Here is a 15330-nt window from a genome sequence, read left to right as displayed (position 1 = left end):
CAAGAATAATTTACTTAGTTTGCTCTGATAGTCATAGTATTAACCAGGGTAAATTACTTAGTTTTTGGTATATTAAAACATTAACAGAGGATTTTATTTTGACTTGCTGCAATATCCATTTTTTCAGGATGGTTTTTGGGTTTCTTCATGCAGATACAAATAATTTTCTGTTAGAGTCTAAATTCCTTGAGAATATTAATAGATTCATGCGTGTAGCATTAAGAGCCTCAAAGAGTATCTGGCACACAGTCAGAGCTCATTATGTTTTATTAAATTAATGAATGATTAAAAATGAATCCATTCAGAATCTTCCTAAGTTCAGATGTTGCCAGATCTGGGCTTCTGGTTAAACATGTTGAATTGAACCCACACCTTAACTTCTGTTTCCTTCTGAAATTGCAATAAAATGACATTAATAAATCCACAGGGACAAGTAAAGAGAAGAAATAATAAAAATTAAGTTTTAAGTAGGAACCAAATGGAAAAATAGCAGCTCACTTAGCAAATGAAAGAAAGTAGAAACCCAAGCCAGAGGTGCAGGAATGCTCAGGAACTGCAAGCACGGTGTGCCTCAGAAGCTGATGTGCCACTGAAGCCAGGAGCTAGAAGGCCTGTGGAAGAAGCGAGAAGCTAGCTTCCCTCAAAGTCTCTTCCCTAGCCTGCGCACACGGCACTGCCTGTCTTCTACTTGGCAGGAGATTGGAGATTTATGTTGGAGAGTTTGAGGGACAGCTGTGGTGGGGAAATTCAGTGTCATGGAGACGGCTTATACCAGGGGAGCTGTTTGTTAGAGCTGTTGTCATTCTGTGAGCTGGTTGTGAAACTAGTGGTGGCTTGAAATTGCCCGTGGCTGGAATGTTTGAAATTGGAAAGGCTGTAAAAAGAAAGTTTGGAGCCAGTTTACCAATAAATGTTACTGAGAGAATTATATTGAAAACAGGGTAGAAATCTAAGTATTGACATCTGAGACCTCCCTGCTCTGTTTCCCGATTTAGAGCACAGCTAGCCTTACCGCTTCCAGACAGGAGAACGAAGATTCCTTTCTTCAGGAACGGACTTGCTCAGGCTGTTCCAGTTAAGTGCTCCCAGTGAAACTGCTCAACCAGATCAACCTACAGCAAACCCATCATTTGACAAAACTTTTAGCCAGCTTTTTAGTACTTATTTTTAACATGAACATGTAGTTAAGGATCACTGGGCACTTGAAGAAAATCTCTACCAGGAAAATCAGACAAAACTAATAGGGTAATGAAAAAAAAATTAGAGAATCTAAGAGAACACACTCCATTAAGAGAAATATATTTATTAATCCACAAAAACAAGAATTAGGAGTCTTTAGAAAAAGAAACACTCAAGAATGAAAGAGAACCTTTAAAATAAATATTTCAGCAGACATAAAAAGTACAATGAAAAATTGGAGGGTAATATTGAGATAATATTCTGGAAGGTAGAACCAAAAGACAAGAAGATGGAAAACAGAAGGGAAAGAATATTAGGGATTCACTCCAAGAGGTCTGGTGAATTTCAGAGAGAACAGGGAAAATGGAGAGGAGATGACCAAAGAAATAATGGGAATATAACCTATAACTGAAGAATTTGAGTTTGTTTTGCTCAACACCAATGTATACCATTATGAAGTTTTTACTGAAAGAGAAGATTCTAAAACCGTGGAAAAAAGAATTAGGTCACACACAAAGGATTAAGAATAAGAACGGCAACATAATGACTTCCGGCTTCTCACGGGTAGTGCTGGAAGACAGAAGATAATAGAACCATGCCTTCAGTGCTTGGAGAGAAATTGATTCTTTTTTTTAAAACATTTTGTTTATTTATTTGAGAAACAGAGAGGGGGGGGGCACCAGAGGAAGAGGGAGAGGCACAAGGTTACTCCCTGCTGAGTGTGGAGCCTCACATGGGGCTCAGTCTCATGACCCTGACATCATGACCTGAGCCCAAACCAAGATTTGAAAGCTCAATGGACGAAGGCACCCAGGCGCCCATGAGAAATTGATTTCTAAAGCAGAATTCTACTGTATTCGGCCAAATGTGTTGGTAGAAAAAAGGTATTTTCAGACATGCAGGACCTCAAGAAATGTGCCACCTGTGCCTCCTTTATCAAGAAGTAAAGGAAGGTTTACTTTACCAAGACAAGGGAATAAACCAGGAAAGAGGAAACAATAGGATCTAGGAACCAAGAGACCAACCCCAGAAGAGAGAAGGAAATCCTCAGAGGTCACTCGATCAGTGTAGCAGACTGAAAGATCAATAGGTCCAAATTGTAATGGAAGGATGGAAAATCTCCAAAATGTGGAAACAGAGTATCTGATATAGGCAGTTTCTTTTAGATGAGGCTATGGGTTGGGACAGAAAACGACTGATATCTGATACACTGTTTTAAGAATATACTGCTCTTGGTCATTTATTATTATTACATAGATGCCGTAGTATATTTTCTCACATCTCTAAACTTTGATTTGTATCTCTTCCAAAATATGGTGTTATCAGTATAAATAGATAACTATATTAGTTAGAATGTTAAAATAGTAAGCCGCTATTAAATAAACACATTGTAAATATTTAGAAACTGCTCTATTATTTGCCTATAAATTAAAAACACATGACTTCTATAAAGAGTTACATTATCTTGAAGTAAAGGCAGTCAAAATAGGTATTCACTGAAGGCTATCAAAGCGCAATAATGTTCTTTATGTGCTGGAGGAGAATTTTAATGTTAAAACTGTAAAATGCTTGTTATTAGATTTTTGCATAATTTTACATAATTATGTCTTTATGTATTGGTATTCTAGATATAATAGAAAACTCTTTAAATAGATGGAATACTATGAGGCCTTTAAAATGAGATAGATCTATACTTAATGGTATGGAGAGGAAGCAAGAAATACTCTTTTTTTTTTTTTTTTAAGAAAAAACAGATTGCAGAAGAACAAGATATATATGGTATGGTCTCATCTGCATTAAAAAAGATAGAGACAATTTCTGGAAGGCTATGCAAGAAACTGCTAGAGTGGTTACCTCTGGGGGAAAACTGGAGAGCTGATGGAGGGACACGTTACCTTTGTTTCTCTGTCCTTTGTGTGGCTTGAAATGTTTACTCTGAATGTAAATAACTTTAATAATGATAAACAAATGAACTTTAAAAATTCCAGATGTATTAGACATGTGGGTAGAGTTCTTAACTATTTATCTTTTTATGGAAGTTTACTTGGATTATCAGCAGACACTGAAGAAACCTAATAATATTGGTGACAGTAATTTAAGAGTTTTAAAACCCTTGTCTTAGAAAATAGTATTTTTACTCTTAAAGGTTTTTTGGGGGGAGAGGGTTATATAGTGGTGATTATATTAATTTATGAAGTAATAATTTAATATGGTAAATACTGAACCTGTACTAAAAAAAGTGTTAATTTGAAATTTAAAAAATTAAAATTATATTTAATGGTTTTCTAGCCAGTTAATTTCTAAAATAAACAGATACGAAAAAAATGTTTTGTGGTAGTTAAAATTTTGTAGTAGAGGTAGGCTGGATTATGCTACATTTCATATTTTTCAGTGCTGTACTTTATATTACTTTTTCAGTACATTAAAACTTATGCAGTGAAACTGAATAATGGCAATGTTTTTATACCCTTTTATAGCCATTTCTTTTTCATAACCTCCCCCTATTTCCTGTTAACTAAACTATAAGCACCTTTCTGTTAATTTATGAAAATTATTGTTGAGATAGCACATTATCACTGATCTGTATGGCACTTTCAGCATGTTAGAAGCAAAGGTCCAAGCAACATAAAACACATCAAAATTCATTAATGTGGTATTGATTATTTTTTGGATAATTAATTTTATTGCAGACCCTTGAAAGAGATAATGAGCTGCAAAGGGAGAAGGTAAAAGAAAATGAAGAAAAGTTCCTTAATCTTCAAAATGAGCACGAGAAAGCACTGGGAACTTGGAAAAAGCATGTAGGTTTATAAAATATTAAAATATTAAAATATTTTAAGTAGTTGTAGATATTTAAAATAACTATTAAATGCTAAGAAAATATTGCAAAAATAATAAAGGAATAGAGTCAGACACACATTCTTCTTGCACTTGTATTTCCAAAAAGTAAATGCTATTGAAAAGCTAAATTTAATAAAATTGCTGTAATGCTTTCATGCATGAAAAATCACACATATATATGTGTGTATATTTATATTGATATAAATATTGATATATATAATTTGAATGACTTCCCATATGTGACAAAGAAAAATTAATTTGCCTTTTCATAAAACAACTGCATAGTACTTTAGAAAATGATTAAAATAATTATATAGGTACTATTAGCTGATCTGTTTAGCTTTCCTCAGCAGTTTTGTTGAGATGTATTAAAGCCATGTTTAGAACATGTGTACAGTAGTGGAATTCTGTAGTATTAACATTTTATCATGAAGAGCTGATATGTTATAAACATAGCTGTTTCCTTAAACCACATCCGTTTATTTTACACTAAATTTTCATTTTAGTAAAGTAGATAATAAAAGTATGAAATGGATGGTATAAATTAAAGTTGTAAAATATAAAGGTTCACTTTAAAAATTGGTAGGCCCCCAAATTGATTATTCTATTTTAATATGTATTTTTATTTCTTTTTGATTCTTTAAAAAGAATTAACACAGTAGAAGGTCACTATGAGTTTATGAAAACTGTATTTTGGGATAGAAAGATTATATTCTGGACCTTTAAACTAATTATGCTATATTTCTGTAATTCTTAATGATATAATATATTTTATACTAATATGTATCTAAATACCAGTTTGATAAGCATTTTCTTGTAGACAATTTTGATATAAATTATTACACAAGTAACTCTTGAGTTTTCACTTCATTTCCAAGCTAACATGTTCCCTTAATTTGTATTTTGGACAGATCAAGTCTTCACTGATGAATTTAATAAGATTTATCCATACCTCAAAAAGCATTTCATAGTTAGCTGTATCAGAATACTGAAAAATGCTTACTCTCTATAGTTCACTATTAAGCAGCAAGCATAGTAATATTCATTCTAACTTCAGCAAATTCACATTGCATCCTAACACTTCCTTCTCATTCCTGATGTTTAAAAATCATGGAAATGGTACTGTCAGGATAAGGAGAACTGTAAAATGAAAAGAGGATATACTGAAACATGTGAACCATGCCAAAAAAAGAGAGATTAGTTGCACTCAGAAATTAAACATTCATTTTCTCTGAAACCATAACCATGCCCCTCCCACAAGGAAAAATGCACTGAATTAAGAAAAATAACCATTCAGTTTCACTGGTGAGGCCTCAGTCTGTAAATTTGTATCATACAAATTTCTATAAATTTGTGTGAAATAGGATTTTTTAGCTTCTACAGTCATTTCACTTCCATATGCTTTAGTACTAAACAGAACATAGTTAAGTAAGAAAAAGCTGAGGGTGCCTGGGTGGCTCAGTCAGTCAAGCCTCTGCCTTCAGCTCAGGTCATGATCCTGGGGTCCTGGGATTGAGTCCCTCATCAGGCTTCCTGCTCAGAGGGGAGTCTGCTTCTCGCTCTCCCTTTACCCCTCCCCCCACTGCTCGTGCTCTTCCTCTCATGCACGTGCTTTTTCTCAAATAAATATATATATTTTTTTTTCTTTTTTTTTTTTTAAAGAAAAAGCTGCTATGGTTCTATTTAAGAGTTTTCTTGAATGGGAGGTTAGATCTGTCTTTAATTGTATTTCTATCACTATGTAAGTTTTTCACCATTCTTGAATGAAGAATAGTGAAGGTATTGCTACTAAGATTGGATCAAGATGGGTTTTTAAAAACTTAAAAAGAAACAGATAAAAATAAGATGGAATCACACAAATAGCTATTTTCCCAGAAAACAGTGAAAGAGATATTGTACAAATAAAATTTTGTGAATATCTTGGGGCACCTGGGTGGCTCAGTGGGTTAAGCCGCTGCCTTCGGCTCGGGTCATGATCTCAGGGTCCTGGGATCGAGCCCCGCATCGGGCTCTCTGCTCAGCAGGGAGTCTGCTTCCCTCTCTCTCTCTGCCTGCCTCTCTGCCTACTTGTGATCTCTCTCTGTCAAATAAATAAAAAGAAAAAAAAAATTTTTGTGAATATCTTTAGGCAGTATAGTTAAAATTCATCGAAATGTTACAAAGAACAGTGTAATGTGTATCTGTTTTCATTTGACTAGTTATATAGCTAATGGGTATATATAGACAAAAAGACAATAAATGAGGATATTCAGAAATTATTTAGAGGAAAACACAGGTCACAAAAGGAACTCAATTTATATCATTTGTTGAGCATCTACTGTGTATTAGGCACTATTCTAGGTACTGGATTTTCAGAGATGCCCAAGATACAAAGATCAATAAAGAGCTCACATTCAATTGGACAGATAACTATGAAATTGACCACAATAGCATGGAGTGGTTTTGATAGTATTAACAAATTACCATGAAAGAACAAAATAAATCATATCTATTTAGCTATGTTGGAGAAAATTTTAGAGAAAAGATGATACTAGTTTGGCCTCAAATGTGTAAATAAGGTTTCACCAACAATGTGTGCCCATTTCCTACACTTCTCTTTCCATCTTGTTAGCATTCCATTTGGTAAAGAAAGGAAAAATCCTGGAGGCATGAAACTGTATTTTCAAGAGTGATGAGCAGTCTGATTTGAATAAAGCACAGGATATGTGGAATGTGACATTGGAAAATAGGTTGAGATCATTTTCCAAGAGGCTCCTTACTAAGGAAGTTGAATTTTACTTTATAAGTAATGGTAAGTCACTGAGAATATTAAAGCAGAGAAGTGACATAGTCAGATCTGAGTTTTAGAAAAATAACTCTTTCTTTTTTTAAAAGACTTTATTTATTTATTTGACAGAGATCACAAGTAGGCAGAGAGGTAGGCGGCGGGCGGGGGGAGAAGCAGATCAGAGAGCCAGATGTGGGGCTTGGTCCCAGGACCCCGAGATCATGACCTGAGCTGAAGGCAGAGGCTTTAATCCACTGAGCCACCCAGGCGCCCCTAGAAAAATAACTCTTGCAGCAGTATGGAGGACAGCTTTGTGGAGAAGGAGCAGCAAGAATACTGTAAAGAATGCAACCTTGACTCCATGAGGGTGTGAATTAGGGTAACTAGTGAGAACAGAGAAGAGGAATAGATGCAAAAAACATTTAAAAGTAGAATTGGCAGGATAGTGGTATTTTATATATAGTAAATATTAGAAGGGGAAAGGAGTCAAACATGACTCTGAGATTAGTGTAACAAGTAGAATGATAATGTCATTAATTCACATAAGAAATGTAAAAGGAGAAGCAGATTTGGTAGAAGAAAAGAATGACTTTAATTTGGAAGCTGGTGAATGTATAGTGCCTGCAGGACATCTAGTCTGAAATGCATACCATGCATTTGGAAATGTGAATCTTATCTTAGGAGAGAAGTTGAGAGATGAGATACAGATTTAAGGTTTATTAGCATAAAGATAAAATTTCAAGGTATAGTTATAATCATCTATTGAAGGAGTAGAGGACTAGAGAAGAAGGTTAAAGAGAAACAGTAGGGTGTGTGTGTATTGGGACAGGGTGGGAAGAGGAGCCTGGTAATAACAGTGAGAAAGATAGGAGGATATAGGAAGAGTAATGCCATGAAAACAAAGAAAAGAGGCTGTTCCAAGAACAAGCAGTCAACACAGTCATGCTGCAGAGCTGTTAACTGGTATGAAACTTGGGAAAAAGCCTTTTTGGCTAATTTGCAGGTGGTATCTGTGTGTGGGAGGGGTGGGGATCTGTAGAATAGTGAGGGCAGGAGTCAGGTTGTTAAGGAGGGTTGGGAAGTTAGAATTTGGAAGTAGCCAAGTGTGGACTTTTATATTAAAGAAGTGAGATGGACTCCTGGTGGCTCAATTCATTAAGTGTCCAACTCTTGGCTTCCTCTCAGTTCATGATCTCAGAGTCGTGAGATTGAGCCCCACGTCATACAACACGCTCAGCAGGGATTCTGCTTGAAGATTCTCTCCTCCTGCCCCTCTCCCAACCCATGCACATTCTCTCCTCTCTCTAAAAGAAATAGATCTTTTTTCTTTTAAAGGGAGAGAGATGGGTACCTGGGTGGCTCATTTAGTTAAGCAACTGCCTTTGGCTCAGGTCATGATCCTGGAGTCTCAGGATCGAGTCCCATGTCGGGCTCCCTGCTCAGCAGGGAGTCTGTTTCTCCCTCTGACACCACCCCCCCATGTCGCTCTCTCATTCTCTCTTTCTCTCAAGTAAATAAAATATCTTAAAAAGAGAGAGAGAGTAATTGGGTCAAGGAGAGAAATGAGTTAAGACTGTGAGAAGAGCATACTTGTTCCTTTTGTAAGTCTTGTTCTTGTTCTAGTTCTGTTTGTAAGGTGGAAGAGAACATGCTGGTATGGTGGGAAGAATTGTGAATAAGCAACAGGGAAGAGATTAGTGCCAGAACTAAGCTTTGAGGGGAATAGGAAAGGATGGGATTAAAAAAACTCATGGAAAATTGAGCCTTGGAAAAAAAGCACCTTGCACAGATAGATCTTTAAAAGGTTAAGAATAGGGGCGCCTGGGTGGCTCAGTGGGTTAAAGCCTCTGCCTTTGGCTCAGGTCATGATCCCAAGGTCCTGGGATCAAGCCCCGCATTGGGCTCTGCTTAGCAGGGAGCCTGCTTCCCCTCCTCTCTGCCTGCCTCTCTACCTACTGTCCAATAAATAAAATCTTTAAAAAAAAACCAAAAGGTTAAGAATAGGTGAGATGACAGGAAGTAATAGGGGAGTTCATGTCTGCTAGCCTCAACAGGGACTCAGTGGCACTTACTTTGTCTTATATTTGAGGTTCCCACGAAAGAGACTTTAAACAGTCAGTGAAAGCCCCGTGTCTGGATGTAAATATCAGGCTCAAGTGTCAGTTATTTTTTTTTAAAGATTTTATTTATTTATTTGACAGATACAGATCACAAGTAGGCAGAGAGGCAGGCAGAGAGAGGAGGAAGCAGGCTCCCTGCTGAGCAGAGAGCCTGGTGTGGGGTTCGATCCCAGGACCCTGAGATCATGACCTGAGCTGAAGGCAGAGGCTTTAACCCACTGAGCCACCCAGGCGCCCCTAGTGTCAGTTATTTTTGCACTACTTAGTGCTTAGTACTTGTCACTCAGTTGAGATAAAATCTGTATGTCTGATTTGCAACAAGAAAATAAAACTTCAAGAAAGTAATGAAGGTGTAACTTTTAGAGAATTAAAAAAAAATAATTTTTCATTTGTAAGAAGAGATTGTTAAATGTAGTAATTAAGACAACAACCCCTATATTTAGCTTTGGATTTGGATCCTGCCTGACTATATCCACCTGATCTTGGCAAATTACTTAAACATCTGGGAGCCTCATATTTTTTTTTTATGAGTATGAAATTGTATTTTAGTACTCAGCACAATTCAATGAATGGTAGCTCTCAATATTAGTAATGACTTTGGGATCATTTTAAATTTTTTTACTATTTCCAAAAATTTGTATTAATAAAATATCATCATACAAAACAGATTTATTTATTTATGAGAGTGTATGCGAGCAGGGCGGTCGGCGGGGGGGGTGGGGGGGACAGAGGGAGAGAATCTCAAGTGGACTCCCTGCTGAGAGCAGAGCCTACCCCAGGGCTCCATCTCAGGACCCTGAGACAGGACCTGAGCTGAAACTAAGAGTCTGATGCTCAACTGACTGAGCCACTGAGGCGCCCCCATACACATTTATATAACTATTCATTTTGGTTAAATTTTGTATTAGGTTGAAGAACTTAATGGAGAAATTAATGAAATAAAAAATGAGTTATCATCACTTAAAGAAACTCATACTAAGTTACAAGAGCGTTACAATGAATTATGTGATCAGAAGAAGTTTGAGGAAGACAAGAAGCTTCAGGTAAAATTCAAGTGTTTGGGGGGTATGAAAGGTAAAGAAATTAGGACCATTACTGATGATTTGCTCTCTGCTTTCTATTTTCAGGGTCCCAACTTTAAAAAAAATGAGTATAAGTATGTAGTCTGTGATACATTTTCAGTTTATTTTTGTGTACAGTATGATAGAAGGATTGAGTGTCATTTTTTGGACATGGATTTTCAGTTGTTCCTATACACACATTTCTTGAAAAGACTTTTTTTTCCTCTCTTATTGTACTTTGGTACATTCTTTGAAAATTAGTTGATCTGATATATGTGTGGATATATTTCTAAATTCTTTATTATGTTCCATTGATTATATGTTTATCATTAAGTCAATACACAACACTTGTTTATTACTGTAGCTTTGTAAGAGGTCTTAAAATGTGGTAGTGCAAGTCCTTGATTTTCTTTTTCTTTTTCAAGATTGTTTTGGCTATTTTACGCCCTTTGTATTTCCAGATAATTTTTAGAATTGGTTTGTCACTTTCTAAAAAAGAAACCCAAAACTGTGGATTTTGGAATCTGTAGATGAATTTGTGAAGAACTGACATCTCAACAGTACTGAGTCCTCCAATTTGTGAACGTGGTTTATCTTTACATTTATTTAGACATTCTTTAATATCTTCCTCAGAAACGTTTTGTAATTTTCATTGTGTTAGTCTTTAAAGTGTTTTGTGAAATTTATCCCTGAATATTTTATATTTTAGAATCCTATTATAAATAGTATTTTTAAAGTTAATTTTTCTAATTGTTTCTTGCTAGTACATGGAAATAAAATTTGATTTTTATACATTGACCTTATATCCTATTAACTTTTAAAATTTATTGTAATGGTAGGGTTTTTTTTCTTCTAATTTTTGGGTTTTCTGTGTATATTATGTCATCTGTGAATTTAAGGAAGTTTTATTTCCTTCTGCTTTGTATGAATTTTACTTTTTTCTCAATTTACTGCAGTAGCTAAGACTCTCTAGTACGGTATTGAATGAAAGTTTTGACAGTGGACTTGCTTGCCTTGTTCCTCCATCTCAGATGGAGAATTTTTAGTCTTTAACCATTTCATAGTTATATGTTGTTTGTATATGTTTTTTATCAGATTAAGTTTCCTCTGTTCCTAGTTTGCTGAATTTTTAATCATGGATGGGTATTAAATTTTGTGAAATGGTTTTTCTGTATTTGTTGAGATAATCATTTTTTCTTTATTCCATTAATATGTTATTAACCAATTAATTACATTAATTGATTTATAAATTTAAAATAACACTGCATTCTTGAAATATTTATTATCTTTTTAATAGATGGCTGGATGTAATTTGTTAATGCTATGTTAAGGATTTTGCATTGATTAGGAATACTGATCTGTAGGTTTCATTTGTTTTTCTTTTGTGTTCTTTGGGTCTGGTTTTCATATCAGAGTAATACTGACTTCATAAGATGAGTTAGAGTGTGTTCCCCGCTCCCAGAAGAGTATTGTGTAGAGTTGTTATTATTTCTTTATTAAATATTAGAATTTGCTGTGAAGCTATCTGCTTTTTCTTTGTGGGAATATTTTTAATAACAAGTTCAGTATTATTGATAGGGCAGTTCACTCTATTTCTTCTCGTGTTGGTGTGCAGAAGAAATAGTTAACAGAGAGGCCTGTGAATGCTGTCCTCAGAAAGGCCTACATACAAAGTTGGCGCTTGACTGGTACCTGGAAACTTGGTTCTGGAGAAGGTTCCCTACCATTTCTTAACTGCCAGGAGTGGCTCACTGTGCCTAAAGTGTTAGTTAAACATCGTGCTTTACTCTGAACTTGTGTTTTCTTATTGGGAGTCCGGAGTTCTGGTGCACACTGGGCAGGTGGTGCCTGCATGACCAGCACCAAAAAACCTTGAGCACGGAATCTCCGATGAGCTTACCTCATGGAAGAAAATTCACATTTGTTGTCACAATTCACTGTTGCAGGATAAGCATGTCCTGTATGATTTCACTGGGATGGGGCTCCTGAAAGTTTGTACCTGCTTTGCTCCAGACTCTACCCTGATATGCCCTTTCCCTGTGCTGTTTTGAGATCTTAGTCATTAGTGCAACTGTATACCGCAAATCGCGGAACCAGGGGGCTATCTGGGACACTTACATCACAGTGGTGTTTGGTAATTTTTGTCCCTCAGGAAACTCGTCCTTTTCATCTGAGTCGTCAGATTTGTTGGCAAAGAGTTGCTCATGATATTCCTTTATTATTACATTCCTCCTTATTAATGTCCTCTTTCATTTGTGTTGTCCTGCCTCTCTTCTTCTTCCCACTCCTCCTTCTCCTCCTCCTTATTCCTCTCTCTCTCATCAGTTTAGCTAGATTTTCAACATTATTGCTCTTCTCAGAGAACTACTTTTGACTTCATTGATTTCCTTCTCATGTTTGTTCATTTTCTATTTCATTGGCTTTTGCTGTTAACTTTATTATTTCCTTCATCCTACTTACTTTGGCTTTGATACGTTTTTTTCTAGCTGCTTAACATGGAAACTTAGACAATTGCTTATTGGCCTTTCTTCTTTTCTAATATAAGCATATAAAGCTATAAATTTTCCTCTAAGCATTGTTATAGCTTCATGCCACAAATTCTGACATGTAGTGTTTTCATCCTTATTGATATTTAAAAATTCCTTTTGTGAGGTCTTCCTTCATCCATGGGTATGGGCATAAACCATATGGGTATGACTTACAACTGTGGTTTAATTTCCAAGTATTTGGGGCGCCTGGGTGGCTCAGTGGGTTAAGCTGCTGCCTTTGGCTCAGGTCATGATCTCAGGGTCCTGGGATCGAGTCCCGCATCGGGCTCTCTGCTCGGCAGGGAGCCTGCTTCCCTCTCTCTCTCTCTGCCTGCCTCTCTGTCTACTTGTGATCTCTCTCTGTCAAATCAATAAATAAAATCTTTAAAAAAAAATTTTCCAAGTATTTGAAAATTTTCCAAATATCTTTCTTTTAGTGATTTCAACTATAATTTAGTTGTGGTCAGAGAACATTTTCTGTAAGGCTTTTATCCTTTTAAATCTAAATCTATCCTTTTAAATCTAAATATCCTTTTTTTTAATTAACATACGATGTATTATTTGCTTCAGGGGTACAGGTCTGTGAATCATCAGGCTTACACAATACACGGCACTCACCGTAGCACATACCCTCCCCAATGTCCATAACCCAGCCATCCTATCCCTACCCCCGTACCCTCCAGCACCCCTCAGTTTGTTTGTGAGATTAAGAGTTTCTTTAAAAAGACTTGCTTTTTAGCCAAGCCTATTATCTATCTTGGTGAATATTTCTTTTTTTCTTTCTTCTTTTTAAAAAGATTTTATTTATTTGAGAGAGAGCATGCACACAGAACGGGGGGAGTGGCAGAGGTAGAGTGAGAAGCAGACTCCCTGCTAAGCAGGGAGCCTAAGAGAGACACAGGACTTGATCCCAGGACCCTGAGATCATGACCTGAGCTGAAGGCAGACGCTTAGTGGACTGAGCCACCCAAGTGCCTCTTTTTTGGTGAATATTTCATGTGCCCTTGAAAGAATGTGTATTGTTATTGGTTGGTTGAATGTTTTATAACTGTCAGTTAGATCAGGCTGGTTGATAATGTTATTCAAGTCTTTTCTATCCCTACTGATTTTTTTTTTTTTTTTGTGTACTTGTTAGTGGGAGAAGAGTAGTGCTTGTATTATGTATCCTTTTTAATCCTGTGACTTTTTCTAAAGGGAATATTCATAATTCCTTTATGTTGAGTAATAACTGAGGAAGTCTTTTCTCTTTGAGAACTGTTCCTTGTATTTCTTTATTCTGGTAAGATATACATAACATAAAATGTACTACTTAAACTATTCTGATCTGTGTAGTTCATAAATGGGTATGGTTGTGTACCAATAAAAGTATATATGCCAAAACAGTAGGCCATATTGGGCACACTGGCCATAGTTTGCCAAGTTTTTTCTGGAGTAATTGATTATAGTCTGCTTTCAAATAAGATTATGCCAAATTCTCTGATTAGTAAGAAGCTCACAATACTATATTCTCATTTTCTCCTTCCGGGTTTTTGTGTTATTTTTATAATACACTTTACTTTTACATGTTATCAACTCCACCATGTAGTGTTATTTACTTTAAAATTTTAACCTTTTTTTTTAACCTGGTTAAGAAAATGAAGAATTAGAAAATGTCTTTTACCTTCAATCATATTTACCATTTCAGGCACTCTTTATTCATTAGTGTAGATCCAGGTTTCTAGCTGGTATCCTAGTACTTCAGCTTGAAGAGCTTCCTTTCATATTTGTGTGTTTGTGTAAGTGTGTGCATGTGTGTGCACATCTGGTGAGGAATCCTCTCAGCTTTTATTCATCTGGAAAAGTGTTTATTTCTCCTTAATTTGTAAAGGGTATTTTCAATGGATCTAAAATTCTAGATGGACAGTTTTCTCTTTCATTCATTTGAAGACGCTGTTGCATTGTTGCTTGCATTGCTTCTGGCAAGTCTACAGTTGTTACATTCACATCCCTCTTTATCATATCCTGCCTTGGTTTGGTTTTCTTTGTGTATATTTTGCTTGGGATTTATTGAATGATTTGTGAATCTGTGGAATGAGTTTTCATCACATTTGGTGAATTTCTCATCATTACCTCTTCAAAGATTTTTTTCTGTCCCCTTCTCCTCTTATGGGACTTCAACTACACATACATTAAACTGCTTGATAGTGTCTCCCAGGTTATCAGGTGCTGCACATTGTTTTCAGTCTTTTTTCTCTGTCTTCTCCCATTGGGATTTTCTATTGTTCTGTGCCCTGAAGTCCAATTATCTTTTGTTCTAATATGTTTAATCTTGGTTAAGCCTATATAGGAGTTTTTATTTCAGATAGTGTATATATCATCTCTAGAATTTCCATTTGATTCTTTTGGGGGGTATATTTTTATTTATGTTCTTTAAATCTTTGAACATCTGTAATAGTTAAAATTTTTTTTTGCTAAATCCATCATCTCTGTCCTTTCTGTTGACATTTAAAATTACAATTCAATTGCATTAATTGCAATTAATTATTAAGTACAGTGTTGTGCAGTCTTCACCAATATTTCCAAGAATTTGTCATCATTCCAAATTGAAACTGTTTAACTATTAACCAGTGACTCCCCACCTCCCCTCTCCCCAGCTTCTGGTAACCTCTAATTTACTTTCTGACTCTATGAATTTGCCTATTCTATATATTTTTATATGAGTGGAATTGTGTAATATTTGTCCTTTTTATCTGGTTTATTTCACTTAGCATGAGGTTTTCAGAGTTCACCCATGTTACAGCCTATATTAGAACCTTATTCCTTTTTACAGCAGAATAATATTCCAGTGAATGGAT

General features: G+C 35.7%; 1 protein-coding gene across 1 annotated transcript in view; it reads left to right on the top strand.

Moving 5' to 3' along the window:
* The window catches only part of CCDC73 (coiled-coil domain containing 73), a 132650-nt gene that overhangs the window by 105020 nt on the left and 12300 nt on the right, over positions 1 to 15330 (top strand). Inside the window, 2 exon segments of the mRNA XM_047691444.1 lie at positions 3870 to 3980; positions 9816 to 9950. Coding sequence (XP_047547400.1) covers positions 3870 to 3980; positions 9816 to 9950 — 246 coding nt within the window.

Source organism: Lutra lutra, chromosome 10, assembly GCF_902655055.1.
Source record: "Lutra lutra chromosome 10, mLutLut1.2, whole genome shotgun sequence".
In the NCBI taxonomy this organism is placed as follows: Eukaryota; Metazoa; Chordata; class Mammalia; order Carnivora; family Mustelidae; genus Lutra; species Lutra lutra.
The sequence above is the reverse complement of the archived record's forward strand: the minus strand, read 5'-3'. Positions and strand labels throughout refer to the sequence as shown.